This window comes from Chaetura pelagica, unplaced genomic scaffold (genome assembly GCF_000747805.2).
Source record: "Chaetura pelagica isolate M959 unplaced genomic scaffold, ChaPel_1.0 scaffold117, whole genome shotgun sequence".
In the NCBI taxonomy this organism is placed as follows: domain Eukaryota; kingdom Metazoa; phylum Chordata; class Aves; order Apodiformes; family Apodidae; genus Chaetura; species Chaetura pelagica.
In genome coordinates this window covers 1,062,954-1,087,356 of record NW_009954185.1, presented here as the reverse complement: position 1 = coordinate 1,087,356, position 24,403 = coordinate 1,062,954, and the positions used below count along the sequence as shown (strand labels likewise).

The 24,403-nt window shown below is 40.1% G+C and overlaps 1 protein-coding gene across 2 annotated transcripts in view; it reads left to right on the top strand.

Moving 5' to 3' along the window:
* RERG (RAS-like, estrogen-regulated, growth inhibitor) overlaps nt 1-24,403 on the top strand; it is a 100,613-nt gene that overhangs the window by 65,824 nt on the left and 10,386 nt on the right. Inside the window, exon 2 of one of the 2 annotated variants that reach the window (XM_010002933.1) lies at nt 19,467-19,523. The exons of the other annotated variant lie outside the window; for it this stretch is intronic. Within the exon in view, the coding sequence (XP_010001235.1) occupies nt 19,467-19,523 (57 nt within the window). The remainder of the gene's footprint in view (nt 1-19,466; nt 19,524-24,403) is intronic. 2 annotated transcript variants of the gene reach the window in all.

Here is a 24,403-nt window from a genome sequence, read left to right as displayed (position 1 = left end):
AGCAGAAAAGGGCAGCGATTGCCCTCAGCTGCCCCACGTGCAGATTGCTGGTCTCTGTCCTATGAAGAAGGTTAAAACAGAAGTGAATTTGCTTTTCAAATATGGAGGTTATTAGCTTTGGTGACTAAGCCATACAAACTGTAGATTTAGTTAGATGTTCTCCTCAGCAGATCCACTCCCTTCCTCACTGGGAGAGTTAGATCATGCATCTTTTACAGAAACATCTTGTTCTACTCAAGCCAGTGCTCAGGTTTCTGAGTTTTTCTACCTCAACTGGTATTGTTTGAGCAACTATTCAGCTTTCCTATTAGAATAAGCCAAGAATGAAGAATTTCTAGGATATGATGCAGTCCCTTCCATGAGGGCAAATCAGCTAAGCAGTAACTTGCTTTTACAGCTTCCTTTCAGAAACATTTTTCCCTTATTTCTCTTTCTCTCCTCAAGTTCATCTCTGCACTATGCCAGCTGTTCAAATCCCGAGGAGAACCTGCTCTCAAAGGTGTCTTTTGCCCTCTAGCTGTGACCTTGATGGCTGGGTCAGTCAGCAGCTCTGCTGGGAGATGCTTCAGGGGTGGTTGGTTGTCCCATAGCTCTATAGGCAGCCTCTCATGGGGGAAATCCAGGCATTTCTTTCCAATCTACCTTGTTTTGGAAGTCTTCTGGATGTTACTAGATCCGGTAAGGCCTGACCTTTAAAAGTCCAGGGTGTAATTAACCAATCTGGCCAGCTTCACATCAGCAGCTCATGCTAGCCTAGGAGAGGCAGGAACCAGACAGTTCACTTCTGACTAATGTTATTACAGAAGAACAGGAGGTGGACCCAGACACTCAATAATTAAACTGCAGCAGGTCTGCTCAGCAGGCTGTTACGATTGAATGCAAAGCAGAGATACCATGCAAAGCATGCTGGAATGCCTGGGCTTCATCTAAGTACATGGCATAACCATTTTTGTGTTGATTTGCTGGCAGTAGCCTGTCATCCAGCTGGCAAAAGAAAGAAAAGGTATCCAGAGGGATCTGGAGGCCTCTACAGAAACGCAGTTTATCAAAAGTGGAGCATAAAACCATGACTAGAGTGGAAGGAAAGGTGGCGTGGCCATGAGGTTGCCTTCATTATCTGTGTGAGTGATTCTCTGCTCAGCTTTCATTGGTATGTAAGAAATAGCCCTGCATGTAAGAGTCTGAGTCAGTGTTTCTTTGGTGTAGGTGAAGACCCTAGCACTAGAAAATCTGGCTAGTGCTAAATTGTCACTCCTCTCTCTCACCGTCCCATCTTCTTCAGATACAGACTTAAATGGCAAAATATAAATTCTGCAGAAAGGTGAATCTTTCAGCTCTGTTGGGCTTTTCTGCTTTTTCTGGTATGTCAGTACAGTCAAATTGTGGACTGCATTTGTCTGTGTTAGTCCTAGCTGTCCTTTCCACTGGGCATCTACCAACATTTCTTACTTCTTTCTCTCCGTTCATCCTTTTCACAGTGAATTGCCTCTCATTCTGTGCAACCCTTTTCTGTTAACAGACAGAAAACCTCAGATTTAAGATACACTAGTTTTTACTAGGATCAACTGGGTCAAACCTAAGTTTGACTTTTATTTAGGCTGGAAACCTACCCACTCTGCAGTACAAACACAAGTCAAACCTGGTTGGTTGATGCTAATTGTTTTGACCCCTTGTTTCTCTCATCTCTTACTCAAAGAAGCAGGTGAGTTTTCTTAATAGTTCACTGTGGAAGAATCACAGGCTCCATGAGAGCCTTGGGCTGTCCCTAGCCTTCCTACAGTATGCCAAAATTACTCTGGACACTCAAAGAACCCAAATATCCTTAACATTATTGAAATCTAAATGTATGTGATGGGAAAAAGCAGGGAAGATATTATTAAAATGTAGGCATTAGCTCCCTTCTACTCTTTACCCAAGGGATGGAGATCGGCTCCTCCAGATTGTAATCCAGTGCAGGAGCCTAATCTGTCAACTAAAAAAAAATCTTGGAAAAATTAGTCTTGTGAGGCTAAAGACATCTAATAGATCCCTAAGATCTTAGCCTAGGCCTCCAAATTTTCACATGTCAGTTGATTGTGCAAGCAAACAACTATGCATTTCATCTCTCTTAAGTAAGGTGGGTGCAAGAGCTTGGGGACTGTTATGTTTAGGTTTAAGAACCTAATTCAAAACAATTTGAAGCTTCCTAATGGTTTTTCAGCTTAGCCTCTAAATCACCCCTCTTACTTGTCTTTCTCTATTTGACTACTGCTGGTAGAATTCGCAGCTGAAAAATATACTTTGCCTTGCAGAAAAACATTTTTAGCATTATTACCTCTGAGGAAACAAAAGGCTCTAGCACTTTTGTACTTGCTCCTGATTTATGTCTGTGGTTTTTAACCTCCACTTTGCTGTCCCATATATATTGTTCAACCAGTTCCATATTAATGCACAAAACTTCAATTATTTTAAGATAGAAAGCATAAGAATAATTAGATATATTGGTGATATAATTTATAGTGAAAGTCGCAACTGGCATAGGTGCATTAATACTTGTGCAGCTAGTAGGGGTTGTACCTCTTCTTGGAAATAATGAAAATTACAGAAATTGTAAGTTATAAACATGAAATAAGGGCCAAAAATTTTAATATAATTATGTCTTTAGAGCTCCAAATCAATGCCAAGAAACTTGCTGCTTCTGGAAAATATTATTAGGTCCCTATTTGCATTTGAAGATTTTAAATATACTTAGGCTTATAGTAAATGAGAACATTCAGCAGACTGATGTTGGATCTAGGCCTTTGAAAAAAAACAAAAACCAAAAACCTAAACTCACTGAAGAGACTGGGAAGACTTTCAAATGCCTTTTAAAGATTTCCCAAACTTTTAAGTTAGAGTCATCCAAAATTTTGACAACCATGGACCAAATGATATTATAGGAAGTTGCTGAGATTTGGCTTTTGGAGACAAATACACTTTATGATCATATAGAGCAGTGGAAAAATCAGGACTAGGTGGAAAAGACCGATGGGCCATAAGCTGTGCAGCCATGCAGCAAGCTTGTGGAGTGGCTAGTTACTCATTAACCTGATTTTTATAATACTTTTTTTTTCTTGATCAAAGGAGGAAAAAATACTTGCTGCTTCAAGTCCTATTGGAGAGAAGTATAAAAAGGTTTCTTTACTACGTAATCTTTTCAAATGTGTAAAGTGAATTTAATTTGGCTTAAATCATAGACTTGTCTTCAGTGTAGTGGATAACAACTTTCTTGCCTATATTTGAGACTCAAGACTCACACATACTGAAATCTAGAGACTGGTATGAAATGTGGCTGATGCTACCTGGATGAGTGATAGGAAAGAGAATCAAGTATAGAAACGCTATTACTAAAAAACTTGTTCAAACCATAGCTAGAAGAAAAGTTATGACTTTTTATGTGTGTTCAGAACCTTCTAGTAAATAAATAAATAATTAATTCTGAAAAGGACAGGAAAAGGAAGATGGAGGGATCAAGCAGGATGAGGAAACATGCCATGAAATTTTACTTAATTATGAAGTATTTCAGGTTTTCTTTCAGAAACTGGGAGGGGGACATTGGAGGGGCAATAGCCTGAAATGGGAACATTTTCATCAATGAAGTTCCAGTCAGATCTCTGCTGACAAGGGCAATGACAGTTGTAGCGATACTAATTTTTCTCTACATGCTTCCTCTACTTAAATAAATTTAACTGTTCTGTCTCCTGCCCTTGGGCCTATTGTACTGCACCAGCATTTTACCATGACCTCTTTGGCACACAAGCCTGTGATAACTTGGAATTCATTAGTTGCCTCTTGTGGTTTCCAGAGCATCCATCTGCCATTCGTTAGGCACTCTGGTCACGGCCAGATGGAATCTTGCTCAGGTCTGGTGAGCAAGACCATAATGAAGCAACAGCTGAGTCTAATCCTAGCTACCAGTTATTGTCCATATTTCATTAGCTGTGCATTTATGAACCTTTGTGGGGTGTTGTTTTCCTCCTCTGTTAGGCCTCATGCTTCCTTTATTAATTAGTGTAGCTTGGAGATCTGCTGGAATCAATAGATGAGGCCTTTGGCTTAGTAAGAAAGGCATGAAGAGACAGGTAAGCACTTGGAGTGATGCCTTTGACCAAAATTGGACACTTATAAAGTGCACACTTCCAAGGGACTAACCCTGCCAACACTCTCCACAGCACGTGCCTAAACTCCCCCAGCAGTAACTGGTGAGCAGCTGCAGCACTCTCCACTGACACTTCTGGACAGTTGTGGAAGGCCCAGGCAAGCAGCTGAGCAATTACAGAATAGGAAGAGAAAGCAGCTAATGGGTTTTTTCTGAGGAGTTCCCTACCCAAACAGTCAGAATTTGGCCCAACAGTCCTCTTCCCAATGATTTTTGAGGTTGATTTAGTTCAACCAAGTTTCGTAAGAGAAAGGCCAGGAGTAAGCCTATCCACAGAAGAGCTGTTGAGATGTAGCAGCTGTACTTTAATTTACATGCAAGATGATTTTCCAGGTTTTTAAGAGTTATGAATAGCAAAGGAAACACTTGAAAAAATGAGTGAAATGTTTGCAAGAACCCTCACACAGAAGACATTGGAGAGATAAGTTTTTTCTTTAGGAGACCACTTTATGATGCAGGAATTTAGCCGAACCCTGATTGTTTCCAGCTATTGCAGGCACAGGGATTTCAGTCTTAACTTCTTTCTTGGAGGAATGGGGCTGCTGCTGGTATCAATTTGAGAACATTACTTATCTAATCGCACCTAAACAACTCCCTGAAGGCATGAGCTTCAACTCACAGAAAAAAAAAAGGCAAAGCTCTTGATGATTTCAGTGGATTGTGCCTCAGGCTCCATTCAGTGAAGGAAGAATTCAGCACAAAAGTCATCCTAAAAAATATATAGCTATGTTGAGCAATGGCAGGGCACTTCCCAGCTGTTGAACAATGTAACAGCCCAATTGAAAATAGCCTCCTGATACATGTTCCTCTAGGAATAATTTCAGTGGCATGTGAGTTTTCTGCCCTTCCATTTCCAAGAATGTTTTGCTTTTTCTCCAGCCGATGCTTTCTGCCACAGTGGCTTATCTGACAGTATGTTGCAATGAGCCGGCTGCTTCTCTGCTTTCCCAAACACACAGTCTTGGCCTTCTTATCTCCTCTGTCAATGACTGACATACTTTTAAACCCTGTACTTTATCTAATTAAAATGAGTATAACCCTTTTCTATCTGAGTCATGCTCATTCCTTCAGAGTAGTGAATTGTTCATCTTTTCTTGCCCCTTTTTGTGTTTTTTTTTGGGGGGGGACTAAACCCCAAAGAATGGAAAGGGAGGGAATTCAGAAAGTGGGAAGGAATCGCAAAATTCCTTATGCTGCTTTGACCTTGATAACAGAGGAGACAGAAGGAATCGCTGCCTTCACTGCTCATCCTCAAGGACAACAGGTAGAACAGATAGAGTAGCTAAGCCTGCCTAGAGCAGGATCATGACAGAGCAATGCTGCTGGGGGGCAGGAGCACAATCACTGTGGCTTTTATTGCCCCCTGGGGCTCCATGTTACAGACGCTCCCCTACATCTGCCCCAGGTGGATAAGCAGGAGGTGTCACAGGCCTCCCAGGTGCTCTGCTACCTAAACAGCAAGCCCACAGGGCAGGTCAATACCTGTAAGTAGAGCATAAAGACCATGTTTTCTTCTAGGTGAAACCAAAACAATAAAGAGGGGATCAAACTACTCTAAAAATAATACTTGCTGCAGGAAGAAATGTGAGTCAGCTTTGGCTGAACTCAACTAGAGCTGAAGAGTTTCTCTCACCCTGGAGCAGAGTAATTTGTGAGAACACTTTATGATGCAGGAATTTAGCTGAACCCTGCTTGTTTCCCCATCTTTATCTCCTGGGGAGGCTGTGTTAGAGTGCACCAGTAAAGCTAATGATACCAGCTCTTGTTTTACAAGTAGTGAGAAACTGATGGTTACGTAATATTCTTGCTGTCCGTACACAGTTCATTGAAAATGCAGTTTCTGACAAACAGTAAAATAAAATTAGTATTTTCCTTAAAGGTACATCTGTGAAAACATTGTTTCAACATCCAAGGAAAAAGTATTATTATTTCCAAACACTTCTGCTTTGTCAGCATCAGCCTATCTGCAGTGATAATCTACTTAACCCAGCAGGAGTACCATTACACCCAGGTTCCAGATGAAACAGAGGAATGTGCATAGAAACTAAAGACCAAATTTTTCAAAAGCTGCTTGGGGGCTGAAAGTGAAATCACCAGGTGTAGGGTGTGTTTTCTCCATTACAAAGCCAATTTAAGCTTTCTTCACCTTTCCCTCAAGATTGCCTTCTCTCAGTTTGGCCACTTCAGCCGTTGGGGGCACTGTGCCTTTCTCAGGATACATGGAATGATTGGAGTTAACAGAAAAAAACCAAAACCCCTGAAAAAAAAATAATGACTGGGAAAAGCATCTTTTGAATCAGAATAATTTCATTAATTCCACATAGAGCACATCCCCATGAATCAGCATGACTGGGTGTGTGGACTTGGAGAGCTACAGACTAGGGAGTGACCACAGGAGGCTTGGTAAGGAGAGGCAGATGGGCAAACACTGGGGAAAGGCATCCCTAGAGATCAACACAATTTAAATATTCTTGAGCATCTCGCTGGCTACCTCTCTGCCCTGCCAGGCACGACTAGCTTTCAGAATATAACCGCTCATTCTGGGCAATGCCAAAAAAAAGTATGCTGAAGCAAGGCATGTGAACCACATTCTCGGACTGGCTCCCTAGCCACTGCATCAGCCTTCATTATGAGCAACTGGAGGTTTTCTTACTTGTCAACTTGTAGATTCCCAGGGCTGTTTCCGCACATGGCATATGATGTCATCGTGAATGGTTAAGCAAATGCACATTGCTGCAGTCAGTATATGGCACTCTGCAGGGCAGTAACAGGAAAAAAACATGCATATTGCTTTATTCAAATGCTGGCAGAGAAAGTGGAATTGTTTATATTCTCTCTGCTCACTCTAAAAAAATCAGGAGGTGAAACTGAGGAAGTGTTCTTTAAAGAAAGCATTAAAAGAAAAACTCAGCCATGAGAAGTTTATCATGCTGGCTTAAGAAAATAAAGGTTAATATAACAATTGAAAACAACCCTAGTCCTGAAGGATCTCTTAGAACCTGACACCCTTGTCCACTGTGGAACATGTACCTACTGAACCCTAGGATGGAGAAAATCCTAGGAGGGAAAGATGACAAAATACACTTGCAAAACTGGTGTAGGATCTTTAAGGTCCCCCTAGAACAAACAGGAACTTGGTGTTTACAGCCTCATGTGAAAGGAATGAAGAAAATCCCATCACTAAGGTCACTTCAAACTGAGAAACCACTGAATGAGATAATGACTGGAAATGTCCTGAATATATGACCTGTTATCTTTTCTATCTGTGTAATTTCTATGGACAAGAGAATCTCAGATAGCACCTCAGATTTTTGACATATAACTCATTATTCAGCATGAATAAATGTAGCAGATCTTCCTCTCAATACAAACTTTAACCAAGTATAGCTAATTAGCTAGCTGAGACCAGAAGAACACTCCCTGTGGCTGTTGCACTCTGGGGAGGCAGGGCCAGGTCTCCTGGAAGCTGTGCTGAACATCATAAACTAGATATGTTAATCCTCCAAGTTTCAGACTTGAGATAAGTCAGAGGTTTTACAGCATCCATTATCTACTACTGTATTTTTTATTTTGTTTGAAGACATATGATGTTTATTAGCTGAATGCTTTTAAGCACTGAAAATGAAAGCAGAAATTTACCATTTAAATTTAGAACATGCTTTTCCCTGCCACACACACACAATTTAAAGTTTATTCTGAACAGCTCCCAGGATTGCGTGTCCAGATTCCAAGCAGAAGGCTAATAATAACCCCTACATTATTATAGGCACCAAATGAGTGCTCATAAAATTGGAGTTGTAGCCAGAGATAGGAGATGATAGTTGTTTATTAAAACAATGAATTAACTGAAATTAATTTATTGCTGTCACTAGTACTGGGAACCAAGCACACTACATTGTGGTATACACTTGGCAGCATTTATCTTTGCCCATCCTAACATGTCATAGCCCTGATAGAAAATCATTACTTCCAGGTTCTGAGATGAATTAATCTTTCTATTGACAGTGGTTGTATGGGATCAGCAGTGACACAAGTCCAGGCCGATCACCAGTTAGGCTTCAGATTTAAACATGCTTTGACACACTAGTGATTTATGAAGAGTTCCTCTCCACCCACACGTGCTCTTCTAGCCTGCTCCACAAAAGAGGTGATGCTGCAGGTAATGCTGTCAGATATCATTAGGTGGCTACCAGTCCCATCTCCCTTAAGGTCGGATTTTTGCCTCTAGAAACAAGCATCTCTGCAGCATGTTAGAAAACCATTATTCAGGCTGAGCTTTCTTCTTCAGCTAATCATTTCTCCACTTTGCAACATATATCTTTGCACTGTGAGATAGAAACATGTAGCCCATAGCATTTAACTTACATTTTACTTTCATTTTTGTTCACAGCCTATCATTCACTTTTCTTATTCTTTAGTATCACAAACCCTACTGTGGAAATTATATTTGTTTCTTTAAGAGCTTTTCTGCTCCTGCTGTTGTGTCTCTTAATTCTCCATATGTAATGGCAAAGCTGTTTTTGCTGGTACAAACAAAAGTTCAATATTACAGGTGGCAAGCAAGTAACAGGCACAAAAGTCTTAACAACAAAAAGAAAAGCTAGAAGGGAAAAAAAATAAAGCATAGATAAAACATGAGAATAGTCCTCAGGACAACAACAACTGCCACCACTTTCCCTGAGATGCTAGAGGCAGCTGGAAGACTGGAATACACTATGTTGCTAGTAACTAGTCAGAAAAGCCTGAGACCATTGTGGTTTATGTCACTGTCTGATGTATCTGTTCTCACAAGCCTTTCCCCATTCATTCTTCTGGGAACCTCTCCAGGTGTCTGCTTCAGGTACTTGGCAATGAGCCTGTCAGAAGGAAAGCTATCCCTTATCTTTTCCCTTTAAAATTCCAAGTAGCTAAAGAGCTGCAGTGTAAAATCAGCTAACAGCACCATTTGTAAAGAATGGGTTCCCATACATATTTTATTGTGCGTTATTAAAAAAATGTAACATTTATCAATGCTTATGTCATCAGGTTTTTTAAAAAAGAGGGTAATGAAAAATCCATGAGTAAGTTTTCAGTGTTTTGTTTTTTTTTCCTAATTCTTCATTTCCCCACGACACAAGCACCTTACAGGCATGTATCTCTTGACTGGTGAGCCACAAATCAGTCAATAGGGCTGATATGAACTTCTAGGTGTTCACTCTAGCTCCTTTGTCAAAGCAAGTTGGAGATTGCACAGGACATATGATCTTTCAGGATTTTCCTGTATATCCTACTCCACCTGAATTGTAGTTTTTTCCAGGTTATCTGACATTTTAATGGAGCCAAACCCAGAAAGCCAGGGTGTCCATGGGAAGGAAATGAAGTATATCACTGAAAAGGCCAAGGAACAGCTTGTTTTTCATTTGATGCAAGCTCTAGTCTCATCTGATGAAGTATACACGGAGTTAAAATAAGATGAGAAAATTACTACAGTCAGCCTGAAAAGAGAATGATAATCTATCAGAGTCTGACCACACAGAAACAGGCAGTGCTGTCTACCAAAATTAAATAGGGAGCTCTGCATCCCTTTGCATCAATGGGTTTCTGAGGCAAATGAGAGGAGGTAACACTTGATGCCACTTCTGCTTACCATTTGTGCTGATCTTTACAGACTTAGTGACTAAGGCACTTTCACAAAGGTACTTTTTGCCATCGTGAAAATTACAGAGGCAGTGATCCAGCATTAATGCCAGTGGCCTTGCACACAGTATGCTAACTGCCCTCTCATTCAGGCTGACTCACCAGGGCCTGGTAAATCCCTATTTTTAAGCATTTAGTGTTAGGCTGACTTTAGCCTAGCAGCAAAAGAGTATGTTGTGCCTTTCCAGGAAATACCATGTGAAACAAAATGTCTTTTGCTCCTGGTAAGAACAACGGGCAGTAGGATGGTGAAAAATCAGCCAGCCCCCAAAACCATCAACCACTAACCCCAGCATGAAACAAATCAGTTTGCTGAGCTCATTCCCACCAGCAGCCTCCCCCTTAGGCATTGGTAAGGATTTATGGCCAGGTTGGATCTGGAAGCCAGAATGCTCTTGAAGAACAGCTGGGCCTTGTAGACCAGTCCCTACCCTGATCAAGGGTTCACACAGAACTGGCTTTTCACTTTGTTGGAAAGATTTCTTCATCTCCTTTGAGTATGAGACCATGCTCCCTCCCCTACTCCCTGGGAAAGGGGTCCACAGATTTCCCAGGACATGCTGACCTACTCTAATAGGGCAATTTCACTTCTTTCCCCTTTCTTCCAGTTCCTCCTATTCGTCTCTTGCTTTCTGAACGTGAGAAAGGAGAGAGCAGGGATCGGAGCAATAGCAGAAGGGTAGCCTTTAAAAAATATAAAAACATAATCAAAACAAAAAACCCAACAAACAAACAAACAAAACCCCCGAGCCCCCACAGAGTTACTAAAACCAACAGCAAAAGCAGAACAAATGAAAAAATATCCAGAACAGTAACAAAAATCAACTATGCACTGCACTGGACACGCTTCCTTCTGTGTTGATGCGTGTTCCTCCCTCTGCACTAGCACGGGATGAGGCAGCATCTCCACATTGTCCTGGGAGCAGCTCAAGGCATCTCTAAAAGGGCTGACCTTTAAGATCAAGGTACCTCTCTGGATCACCACTCAAGTAACTCACATTGCCTGTGCCTTTCATCAGGCTCAGCAGAGCCAAATCTGCCTTGAACCCTTTTGCTACACAGAGATCAGCTGAAACTGAGTAGCTGGTGGATGCTGCAGCCAAGAAAGTGCATCTTTCCCATCTCCCTGCAAATATGACATCTAGTTAAAAACCCTACAATTTGGGTGTTGGGTTTGTTTGTTTTAAATCTGTATTTCCTACATGACAGGTTCTTTGAAAACAAATGGTAAGGTGTTTGGGCATGTCCTTTGAAAGAGAAATGTAAAAAGAAACTAGCTTTCTTCCAAAAAATGGCCTTTCTACTCAACGTGCGTTTTTCCAACAAAAATTAATTAATACAATAATGCTTTGACAATAACCAGAAAATCATGCTGTTGTCTCAAGCATTATAGAATTTCCTTCTTAATTACCTTTCTTTTTACTTTTTAAAGATGACAGACTTACTTGACCAAAAGAAGAGTGGGATGTTTTATAAAATTACCACTGGGAGAAAAAAATACAAGCAAGCTACAGCCCCTTGAAAATGTTGTCATCTTCCCGTTGTCATAGTGGAGTATTGACCTTTTAGAGAAAAAATTATTTCCACTCCTTTTTTCTGAAAATAATTTTTCTTTTTTCAATTCTATCTCAAATAATTTTTTTAGTTTTTCAAATTGAGACTGGGGAGGTGGGTTTATGTGCAAGATTTATGCTGAAAATCCTATTCTACTTTACTGTGCCCAGTGCCTTTCAAACAGCATGAAAATTCAAGCCGTTTCCGTGTCAGTCATATAGAAAAGCAACAGTTATTTGTGTGATCTCATCTGTAAGACTTGCTCAACAGCTCAATCACAAATATGCTCTGTCTCAGACACACGAACATCTGGAGGTGTTACCATTAACTATGTTTTGGAAAACCATATGTGTTAGTAATAGCACACCAGAAAGTTTAGTCTTCAGAAAGGAGCGACATAACAAGTTATACAATGAAGTCAAGCCAGGAGAACTGGTGGAAGTATGAATATTACACCCTGCGTTCCTCAAATGGTCAAAACTTTTAGACACACCAGTCTGATCATTTATCTTTTGTATGAGAGGAGACCTGAGAAATAAACAACCTTATTCTGGGAAAATATAATGTGGAATGGGAAAGAGGAATATAAATGCAGCCTCCTGCTTGTATTCCATATGCAGCAACTGTTGTAAAAAATTCATTCCAGCACTGAAGGCACTGGGCAGACCATTACTACAAAAATCCTCCTGTTCAGTGGCATACACTACTGTGTATGTTGTGAAATTCACAGCAGACTATTTCAGATGAATATACGAAGAGGTTCTCTTACTGTAAAATTACCATGCCAGAAGCAGGACAATAAACACTTTCTGCTATTAACATTAGGCTGTGGTGACAATCAAAGATTCTGACAAACAACTCCTGTATTTTTCTCATTCGGTTCTGAATAAGGAAAGTGTTTTTGTTTTGCTAACATGCCTGTGCCAAGATTGCAGTCTCTGAGACATGGCAAATATTGCCACTAACCTGGGGGCCAAACATCTCAATCTTGAAGGAAGATACTGACAATATCTTAACATTTGACTTGATTTGTTTGAAAGCTGAAAGCCTACAAAAGCAGGACCAGGCATAGTTAGATGTTGCAGAAGAGCTGCAGCATCCACAAGACCCAGTGCCTGGGCATACGCAGGCAGGTAGCACCCCTAAGCCTGGGCAGCCCAAACATGGTCTGGTTGGTGAGCAAGAGAGCAGAAACATGCAGGGTAAACAGTCACCCTGGCAATAAGTGTGAACACAGGTAGAGCACTTGCCCTTGCACAAGTAGGGAAATGGATGGCTCACCATTTTGTTTCATGAGCACCTGCAAACATTAGTTTCACTGCACTGACTTAAGCCAATGATTTTTATGTTCATTTTCAGTGGTGGCAGAAGTAAACTAAAGTGCATGCACAAGTCACTGTTTACTTCATTCCTTGCAATTAAAAGGTGCTTGCAAAATAATCTGATGTAGTGCTTCCTTCCAGTCTGCTATTAAGACAGTTGAGATTAAATTAGTAAATAAACAGTGCTATGGACTGCCAGCATTTCAGATGAGCTCCTTGAAACAAGTTACTTTTCTCCAGACCCTTTCCACTCAAAAGTTCCTAAACTAATCAGGTACTTCCCACAGCAGTAAAATGCAATTACATCTGCTATAAATTGAAATTGCCAGTAACTATAGAAAGACTCTTAAACATGGTAGTAGAAACTGGAAAGTGACAGTGATTTTAAAAAATACATTAATTACACTGAAATTTATTCAAGCCAAGGCATTAATATCCTGATGAAGACTTCTAAAAACCACTGATGAGCAGGACTAAGGTCTCTGTCTCTTCCAGAGTAGCACAGTCCTTCCAAATACCTTGCCAAAAGAAGGCCAATTATTGACATCTAATTGAACATGCTACTGCATTAGCATCTGAAGCAGTTTTTGGAGTCCTACTAAGTGCATATTCAGCATGTAAAATATTAACTGTAATGTTATATTGGATATAAAGTGCTTGATTATTATATTTGATGTTAGTGTTTCTGAAGTACTTGAACAGGGGATGTTGGTTTAGTACATGATCCTTCTGTGGGGATTAAGACAGAGATTTGAGACAGGTGTTCAAGTCAAGTCCCTTTATACCCTAGCAGAACAAAAAGAATTTTGAACTATTTTTGGTGTTCAGATCCACAGAACTGTAGCCCACATCACTACCACTGAAGAAAAAAGGCTTGCATTACACTAAGCAACATAACCTCCTGAAAGGCAAGAGCAACACATTTCATCACATAGCTGTTCAATCCTAGTCTGTATTTACTATAACACTATATGTAAACTGTTATATATATATATATAAACATATTTAATGATATATATGCTTTTGATGTTTATAAAAGTAGATATATTTTTAGATATATATCATCAGTCAGTGGAGAATCTCACTGTGCTGTTACAGAAAATTTATGCAAGCGGGCATGGTCGTTTCTCTGAACAGTTCACTGCTTAAGACAGTAATTCAAGTATGCATTAAATATGCAAAGTTTGAGATAGCAAGGCAGTGTGGAACAGACAATTTTTATACTTGGTACAGTTCTTCCTTTCCTTTCCCTAATCTTGTTTAGCTCCATTAAATTCACATTCTAGTTTACTAAAAGCTTGTTAGGTTCTAATATCGGAAGTGATCACAGTGAGCAAACCAAGAGAGAAAGGAAGGCAGAGAAATCCTCCTGTGGATGCCTCACTCACCATTCATATATTCCCACATCACTGAAGTACCAGAGATACTGTCAAAACTGAGTCAGACCTAGGCCCACGGGTGCAGAGTCAGAAGTGATGACTGCACATTTACATCCACAATGCACCAGGACCAGAAAAGGACTCAGCACTGGAAGTTCATTCTTACATACACACACACCCCCAGACAACCTGCACTTTCAGAAGCAGAGTAAATTCTTATGGTAGTGCCTTTAAAACAAACCATTACCTCCCAAAGCAGAACACAGAGCTGCTTAAGGAGGCAGCATATTGCATGCCAGAATCCTGGGGCACCACTGTGCCACAGGCTGGCCCTCACCACATGTACCAAGGGGACTGAAATTCTCATACACGAGGGGCCTCCGAGGTGGTGAACAGGGGATGAACTCTAACAAAAACATACATTTAAAAAATTAAATACTTCATTTGTGAAAGTGCCTTTCAGTCATTATAACCTCTAGCTTTAACCACTCTAGTATCTTCTGCCAAGTATGGTTTACTGATAACACACCATGATGGCACCAGGAATGGACTTGTTGATAAGTTAAATAATGGGACTACTTTCAGACCATTTTTATAGCTGTAAATTCTCACAGCAGGAAAGAGTCATCATACAGTTATTTCACTGTGTAGAACTGTTATTTTTCTTAGAAAAAAACTCTGTAGCTTTTGGGGAAGGAGGATGTTTTTCAAACAAAACCCTGCTTCCATTCTTCCCCAAAAAGCTCAGCTTATATTGGCTGGAATGATAACAAGTTCATGAATATATGTATTCAGGCAGATTGTAAATTTAGCCAGAGCATATATATATATGTAAGGGGTGAGTGTCAGGGGGACGGAGTTAGGCTTTTCTCAGTGATGACCAGTGATAGGACAAGGGGCAATGGGTGTAAATTGGAGCATAGGAGGTTCAAGGTCAATATCCGAAAAAATTTTTTTACTGTAAGAGTGACAGAGCACTGGAAAAGACTGCCCAGGGAGGTTGTGGAGTCTCCCTCACTGGAGACATTCAAAACCCACCTGGATGAGTTCCTGTGTGATGTACTCTAGGTGACCCTGCTCTGGCAGGGGGGTTGGACTAGATGATCTTTCAAGGTCCCTTCCAGCCCCTAAGATTCTATGATTCTATGATATATATTACTAAATCCAAACAATGATCTAAAGCAAGAAGCAAAACAACACCAAAAACTTCAAATGTTCCAAAAGAGATGAGCTGAGATTTTGAAAGCTTACTAAGGGATTCAGCCACACAAGTCCCAAAGAAATTCAGTAATTAGGTGGTTGATAATCTCAGTTTTTATGCCAAGTTAATTCCCGATATAACTTCATTGTCTTCAGTGGAGTTACACTGCAAATGTATTTGACAGATTGTCATGTTTCTTCTCCAAGAATAACTTTTAAAGCAGAAGGTTTAAACATGAGTGATTAAAGTCTTGGGCCAAGTTCTACCCTAATTTAAACCCTGTACAAACAGCTGACTTGGAAGTGAGGTTGTAAGGAAAGGCAGAAAGAGACATGAGTCTGTTCTTCCTTTGCTAGGACATTACATCAATTCCTTTAGGCAACGGTCATGTCTCTGAAAAACATAGTGGGAATCCAAATTGCAGTTTGTAGGAGATTCTTTCCTTCTAAGTCTGCAAGTTCTTATATTTCACGAGGAGTAAGCATTCTGTAAAGAGCCTGGACTAGTCTCAGTAGAAGACCACAAAATTCACTCCAGTTAGGTACTACATCAATCTGAATCTTACCTGCTTCAATATGCATTTCATCTTCTTTGAGGATAAGCACTGGAAATGGTCATTTTAATATGAATGCTGCAATTAGTCACCCAATTTAATCAGAAACTAATGAGTTTCAGACATTCTCAACCTGTGTTATTTTTAATCAAAACGCAGTATCTGGATTTTTGATTATTTTTTTTTTAGTATGTTGGGTTATTTTTGACTCATTGTTAGCATTAGAGTTAAACCTGTCTAAATAAGTAAATAAGGCTGACAGGTCAAACAGGGCACACAGCTTCGCTAAGGTGAGAAGGCAGTAATGCCCATCTCATCTCTTTCTATGCAGCACTGCTACGGACACAAGGACACATTGCTTTGCCCAAAGTGCTATTTATGCCAGCAGCAGAAATCTGAATGCTGTGGCTCTCAGTGTAGTGCATTCCTGATGTCCTCACTTCTGAGTCTTCTGCTGGCAGAAGTCACTTTACTAAAACAGAAGTGATATAATCTGTCAGGGAGTGAGCTCAACATAAACAAAATGGCTCCACAGTAATACCCCTGCTCTAGGGCAATCATTACTAGGGCAGGCAGCATGAGCTAGCAAGCTGATCTTCAGACTGACAGCCCAAACATTTGGATGCCCTTCCTGGCTCTCCCGTCATTGACTATTTTCATTCAAATCACATTGTGAAGTGACATACATTGTTTAATACTGGGTGTCAAGGGCTTGTGTGCTAAACCTTCCTCATGAGGCAAATGTGAAGACACTTCCCATCCAACATAGTTTGCAATAGTTATTAACAGGACAGACATTGGATTAAGAGCATCTCATGCAAAGCCTGTGAAATGTAGCTGCTGGTCTTCAGTCTTGTAAAAGTATATGGAAGTGAAAAGCTCCATAGGAGGGGCTGTGATTATTGCCATGGAGGAAAGCAGGAATATTTTGAGGGAATCATAGCCAGGCCAGAAGCAGGGAGGCTGAGCAGAGCCAGCCCCACAGTAATAGCAGCTCTGCACAGTCCTGAGTGTGCTAGCTCACTCAGGCTCTGAAGCCCTCTGAAGAGAGCTCTGAAGCTGACACTTCCCCACTCACCTGGGGTTGTGCTGAGATGGCATTTTCTTCCCTTCACTGGCCCCAAGCAAGCCTTATGCAAATACTTCATTACCAATAATGTCTAGCAAGTGACACACTGGGCTTGCTGTGCTCCCCACTGAGACGTGTCAGCAAGGGACACTAATTGCCATCCTGCCCTATGCAAGGCTGCTGCCTCCCACCCTTCCTTTTTTTTCTTCAGCTCCCTCCTGCATGTGTTTATTTCTGCATGCAGGCCTCCCTGCTACAGAGAAGTACAACCTACTTTCCCCCTCCTCACCAGAGCTCCCTTCTGTGATCTCTAAATTCTTCAGCTCTGTGACACTCAACACCTGTACCATTCATCCTGTGTACACAGCTGCATCTCTTTTCTCCCAGGCTCACCTCAGCAGCTGCAGTCCAGTTCTGCCTTTCCTTCTTATCACTTATCTTCTCACCTCCTTCATTTGGGCTACCTCCAAAATCAGCTCTTCTCCCTCTTTTACTTCAGAGCTGCTGCAGACATTAGTGCTTTCTTTCAGCCCCCTTCATCACTTCAAGCCTCCTCTCCAGAATTTACAAGTACAAGGTTATGATAACTAAGTTGACCACATTTAAATATGAAGATACCTGGGAAAGTTCCCCCCCTCTCTTTAGCCTTTTCTCTGTCTCCACTAGCTACTTTAGGTCCAGGCTCAGGCACTGCAATACAGATAGCACTTTACTGCTTCTCCCTCAGAGTACGGCTCTTAAAGAAGAAAGCATTTTTAAAACCTGTTCTTGAAAAAGAAGATGGTAAGGTGTCTTCTAAAAGTGTGTCAGGGGAACTTCAACCCACCATCGCTACCCCAGTCAAAATGCAAAAAGAAATAAATAATTAAAATAAATAAATAAAACACACAAAAAAAACACCCACCACAAAAACCACCAAAACATTTTTGAAACATCAAGATGTTTAAACTGTTTCAGCTGAGAAAAAAATGTAGGGGAAAATGTCCTGGTGCAATCATATGCAGAACATAAGTGACTCAGGAATCTTCTTGTAGTATAGTGACATCCATGTTAGGACTAAAACTTGAAAAGTTACTTTAGCTAAGAATTGCCAGTCACTCTGAGGACCAGGGAGAACATTTTTGCAAAGACCAAAAAAATTTTAAAACAGGACTTCCTAAGGAAAATAGAAACTTTAATTAACACAGATTTAAAATTGCTTCTTCTGTAGTGAACTAACTTCCTTAGGATTAACTTCTTATTGCTGCTCCAAGTATGAGGCATAGTGACATTTTCCTGAAAACTAACATTCTGATTATATTTTAAAAATAGGTTCCAATTAAACAAAGCCTAAGAAATTTTATGTATTCTGCAGAGTGTTGCCTTGGGCACAGCAGTGTGGGATGGGGGGCATTCACATGGCTTTAATTTTGAAAAGGATCAGAACAGGGTTCAGCTGTCACCATTTATGGTCCACCTGCCAAAGAAAAGAACCCCCAAACAATCTTGTAGGGCTGATGACAAGGAAGACTTTTCCCATAACTGTAATCACTACAATCATAGCTAGTGCAGTGATATATCTAGCTCCAATTTGAAAATGCAGAGAGAATTTGGAATAGTTGGCAGTGGTGAACACTTAGTTTACATCACTAGAAATTCAAGCACTACTCAGTTTTAAATTAGAACATAATATCCTGACAGGTTGTTTTTAAAGGGGGTGGAGGAAGAGAAAAAATTAAATATAACATCATAAGGAGCAAGATCCCAGCCTGTAAACTGAAAATCCAGTGCTCAAAAATATAAAGCTTTATTTCTACTTCTGCAAATTTATTAATAGCATTTGTTGACCATTGGTTTAAAACATTATAGCTGATCACTTCAAGTGACAAGTAGGCAAAACACGGAAGATGAATTACTACAAGGAAGACATGCCAAAATACAGAAGGAGGCTATTTAGCCAGTTATACATTATGACTTATGTTGTAAGCTTAAAATCTGAAGGGAAAGCTTTCAGGAATTAAATTATTTTTATCACCCTAGTTTTAAAGCTTCAAAGCACCCTGGTTCAAAGGTTGCCAACCCTTTTCCCAACATTTATGGGAAATCTAAACCATCCAAAGTAATGTTTTTTGTTGTTGCTTTTTTTTTTTTTAAAAGCTCATCTGCTATAAATGCTATAAATGGGGCTGGTTTGGCTTTTTAATGGTAGAAACAATTGTGACCACACACCAAAAAAATAAAAGTGGAAAAAAGTTAGATACTACCATTTAAAACCTTCAGGCATTCTTTGTCCTGCATTGCTACATGGGTAAATAATTAGTGCTGTAAAGAGTTTTGTTTTTTTCATTTGTTTGCCCCCTCCAAAATTGTAAAGTGGGTCACAAACAGAGAAAAGGCTGCAACTGCTACAACAAGCAACACAGAATTCTGGTCACAGTTCAGGAGAGCTGCTACATGCCTCTTCATTCAGAAGAGTTTGCTGGGAAAGCTTTAAAAAAAAACAACAGATGAGTTCATGGCTTGTGCATCTCATGTGGCACCTTTTTATTCCTCCAGCTCTCGTCGTACGCTTCCTGACCAAACGGTTCATCTGGGAGTACGACCCAACGCTAGGTAGGTTGCATTTTATTCTGTACACGTGGTATTGTGTATATAATAGCATGGTTGAAGTGATGGAAAATCATAGAGTTAAAATTCCAAGCCTCAGTCAACCCTTAAATTTGGTGTAAAAAAGCTTCTCTGTGGTCATTTAAAGCCGAAACAAATTATTACCTAAGATGGCATACTAGACAGTTAGTAACACACTCAGATGAAAGCAGAATTAATATGAGGCACATTTCTTCCCTCACAGAAATCACTGGGAAATTTGCCATTGAAAGCAATTGCATTAGTATTTCACTCTGAAAATTATGTAGTGTGCAGTCAGTTCTGTTTTTGGATAACCCAAACACCAGCTGCTAGAGAATAAGATAGATGGCTGGAATACAGATCTGAAAAACAGGTAGGTACTTAAAAGCTACCTACCCTTAGGTAAGTTTATTGTTCTCACTTTCAAACATACATTGTACCTCACTTTATTGGTAAACAGGTAGGGTAAGTCATCAGGAGAGCATCCCTGCATGTCTTCTCCACTGCTCCCACTTAGCTGGCTTGTGTCTGGCACTTCTGAGAAGCTGGCACAGATCTCTCAGAAGAAGATGTCAAACAGTTGCTCTGAATTAGAGGCCTCACTTGAGAATTCATGCCAAGGTCCAATTTCTTTGTATTTCCTAAGTCAGTATATATTTGAATGCTCTGCACCAGAGAAAATCCAGGCCAAGAAGTCTGAGATGAAGCATTCACATCTTAGGAGGCACCTTCAGTACCTCAGGACTAAGTGATTTACACATGAAGTTAGGGGCTGGGAAATTTCCTTTTCTCCAACAATCTGTTGCCCTCTCCTTCCTAACCTTTCTTTGGAGGCTAAAATACAGGTTGTACAGTTAAATACCTATTTTTTTGCTGAGGTTCCTTCTCTCAGATATCTCACTAAAGAACTGGAAGACACCATAAACTTGCACAGCAGAAACAGATGAAATTTTAATACACGTTCTTGCAAAATCCAGGCAGCTTTTTCAACAAAGCAGAAGTATCCAGTATTATACCAAGTATCTTAATCTGGTAAAATGAAGAAATTACAGATAGCAGAAATCTCATCTTGGGAAAATAATTCTGAATACAACTTGAGCTCAGACACAGTCATTTATCTGTTAATATCAATATTTTAATCAGTGAATTATGTCACCTGCATGCTGAAGCGTTCAATATAAAACTCTGTTAGTATTAGTACTTTACATCTCTGTCACTAACACATCATTTTAAGAACTTTACAATAGAAGAATATAAAGAGCTCTGTATCAGTATAGTCCAAGTTAATTAATTTCAGGGACACCGCATGCAAAAGTATCCTTGTTGCCTTGTTTAAGCACACAAAGTTATTGGCAAGCTGCGAGGTTTGGTTTTTGCCCCATCATGAGGGACCCATGCCCTTTTTGGGTGTACAAGATTTGACATTTGTTTCTGATTTACTAATTTACAACTAACTGCAAGTTAAGCATGCCCCTCAGGAATCTAATCATCTTCTGTTTACAACATGGAAAGCTTCTATGCAGACAATAGTTCTATCTCAATAAAACAAAAATTAAATCTCTTCTGACTTAGTGAATTCTATGTGTTATTCCAGTTTAGAGGATAACAGCTTCACAATAACTGTAATACATCATTTAAACTAAGTGCTTTAAGTTGCTCAGAGGCAAAGGCTTGAGAAATGCAAGAACTAAAACTATTATCAGTAAGTTATTTCTTAATTACAGTAGTCTCTGGTGGAAGCTGCCCACCAGAAATTGGTTTTTAAAGTACTGCGCTTTCAAACTATGGGTCACAACAGGATTTAAAGGAGGGTCTGAACTGTTAGAAAAAAATCTCCTGAAATTCTAACCACTGTTCAGACCTTCAGAAATGAATCAGAAAGGGACTGTACCTTCAAAAACTTTGAGAAGCAGTGCTTTAAAGAACCCGTTTCTAACTTTATCATAATTCTGTGGTAATTTAGTGGCCAGTTACCCATTAACATCACTGAGCTGAATTTACTGAGAAATTTTAACTGAATATATTCATTTATTTATAGCAGTCATGGACTGACAGTTGGGTGGGAAGAGGGATATTCCACCAATATAAAAAGTTTATGTTGCATCAATGAGATCCATTTGCCCTGCAAGGAAAATAAGTAGCTTTGTCAAATAATTTTGAAAGGGCAGGACTAAAACAGATGCAGACTATCTAGCTGCTAAGCAACAGGAGGTTTTGCCAAAAATCACCGGGGCTGTGAAAAAAAATTGTTGTATTTGTAAGTTATTTCTTATGTCAAGTTTTCAACCACCCATTAGCACTCTGATGCAAAAAATCCCAAGAAAATTCCTATTTTTAGGTAAGCTTCTACCAAACTGTACAAAGTTTGATGGAAATTCAGCATTATTCTAAACTAAGCTTCAAGGTAAAAAAAACTTGTCCTCTTAATTCAAGGGTGGCACATTTTAACTGTAAAGGAAAAAAACACACCTTATAAATATTCTTTACGACTCTAACCTGCCAGAAAATAAATGAAGGACCATATTTTTAGCAGCATCTGGATATCCTGCTGTATCTCCAGGAGCCAAATTATAAACCACAAAATAACATTTTCTGGCTTGAGGAGCATCACTGAATCTTGCAAGTTTTGGCACATGGGCCTGCTGCTGCTGAAGTCAGGGCTTTGCAGCTCTGCCACTTTTGTGCAAGCATTTGTAGGACAGCTGCATCTTCACAAAAAAAGTACATATCACTGTACTTTCCATTTTACTATTCTCAGCCAAAGGGTAATGACTGCAAAGGTAATTTTTCAAGAGATTATTAAGTGTCAGCCTTGAATTCTCCATCACTTCTGCTTAACCGGCAGGTCAGTGTCATCAATTTGGCATGTTTTTATTTTTCAAATTTTGTATTTATTTATTTTAAATAACTGGTCACTCAGGCTAAGTGGTTATCCGGTATTGTCAAGGCAAATGAGTTTCCACTTTCAATCTGTATGTATAAAATCCCACAACTATCCCACACGTGCAACAGAATGAGAAGGTCCAATGAAGGAGCTTTGTATAGAAGTAGGCTGGAGCTGCACATTAATAAAAATACATACAATTGTTTCCTAAAAGATTAAAAATATGAATTCAGCATTAAACTTAGTCTTCTTTAGCTTGCTAAATAGGTACTGAGAAAGTAGATTGGGCTACCACGTGGATTTCACCATAGTTCAGCAATTTTTGTGTTTTTAAATAGAACACAGCTCACAAATTAATAAGCAAATTCACTGTGGTGTTAGAAGGCCCAAAAACACTTGAGCTGGAAAAGGCACCACTTAAGCCACAGCCTAAAAGTGCTTCACAAACATAAGCGACACATTTGTGGTGGATTTAACCCAGAACTTTGCACTCTATTTCAGTTGAGAAATTTTTTGTTGTTGTTGAGAGAATCATAAAAGCAGCAGAAAAACTGCCATTCTTATGTACCATTTCAGCAGTGCTTGCCAGGAAGGGGGTGGCAGCAGGCTGACAATTTGCCTGCCACTGAGGCGGCTGAGGGGAAGTTTGTGGCCTGCAAGCAGCTCCCCTCACTGCAGCACCACCACAGGTAGTCCTCTTGAGACTTGACCAAGGTCAAGGACACCTTCCACTAGACCAGGTTGTTCAAAACCCCATCCCTTGTACACTTCCAGGGAGGGGGCATCTACACTATCTCTGGGCAACCCATTCCAATGTCTCACCACCCTCACAGTAACAATTTCTTCCTAATATCTAATTTAAATCTAACTTCTTTCAGCTTAAAACCATTACCCCTTTTCCTGTCACTTCATGCCCTTGTAAAAAGCCCCTCTCCAGCCTTCCTGTAGGCCTCTTCAGCTACCAAAACTCCTATAAGTTCTCCCTAGAGCCTTCTCTTCTCAAGTGAGAAGAACTCCAACTCTCCCAGCTGATCTTAGAGGGAGAGGTGCTCCAGCCCTCTGTTCACCTTCGTGGCCCTCCTCTGGACTCACTCCGGGAGCTCCATGTCCTTCCTGTGTTGGAGGATCAAGAAATAGACACAGTACTGCAGATGGGGTTCTCACAAGAGCAGAGTAGAGGGGAAGAATCACCTCCCTTGACCTGCTGGCCATACTTCTTTTGATGCAGCCTAGGACAAGGTTGGCTTTCTGAGCTGCAAGCACACAGTGCCAGCTCATGGTTTCTCATCAACCAACATACCCAAGTCCTTCTCCCCAGGGCTGTTCTCAATCCATTCTCTACCCAGCCTGCATGAGTTTTAAGGTGGAGGTGCAAAGACCTTTATTTGGCCTCTTACTCTTTAGGGGTAAACTCTTAGCCTGAATGTAGGACTTCAGTTAGTAAACAGGAATATACTAAACAGTATATGTGATGCAGAATCAGAGTAAATCTGTTTGCCTGCAAAATGCTTCATTGACAACAACAAATTACCTGCCTCCATAGCCATGATGGACAGGGAGAATCTCCTGGATCAAATGAAAGAAAAAACTAATCATAACTATGGCTAAGTGGAAGCTTTTTAAAATAAGTTTTGCAGTATTTTGCTAAGAACTACTGTTTGTACTGAACTTCAAATACCTGAATTTCATTGTTCTACAATAATCAAGACAATTTGCCTACAGAGCTGTGATATCCAAAATAAAAAAACAGGGTATTATTATCAGGATTATGTAATTTATTCTGAATTAGCGTTTTTGCACAGTTGGCAGAATCAGGTGCATTGAGCTGCAGGGACTTTTTTGCTGTATAGATAAGAAAACCAAACAAATCCTTTGGAAGTGCAGAAGTCAAGGTCCTCAGATCTTTTGTTGGTTCTGCCACTGATTTGTTACCTGCAGTTTCTCTGCCTCTGCTTCTCACCTATAAAATCTTTTATATCAT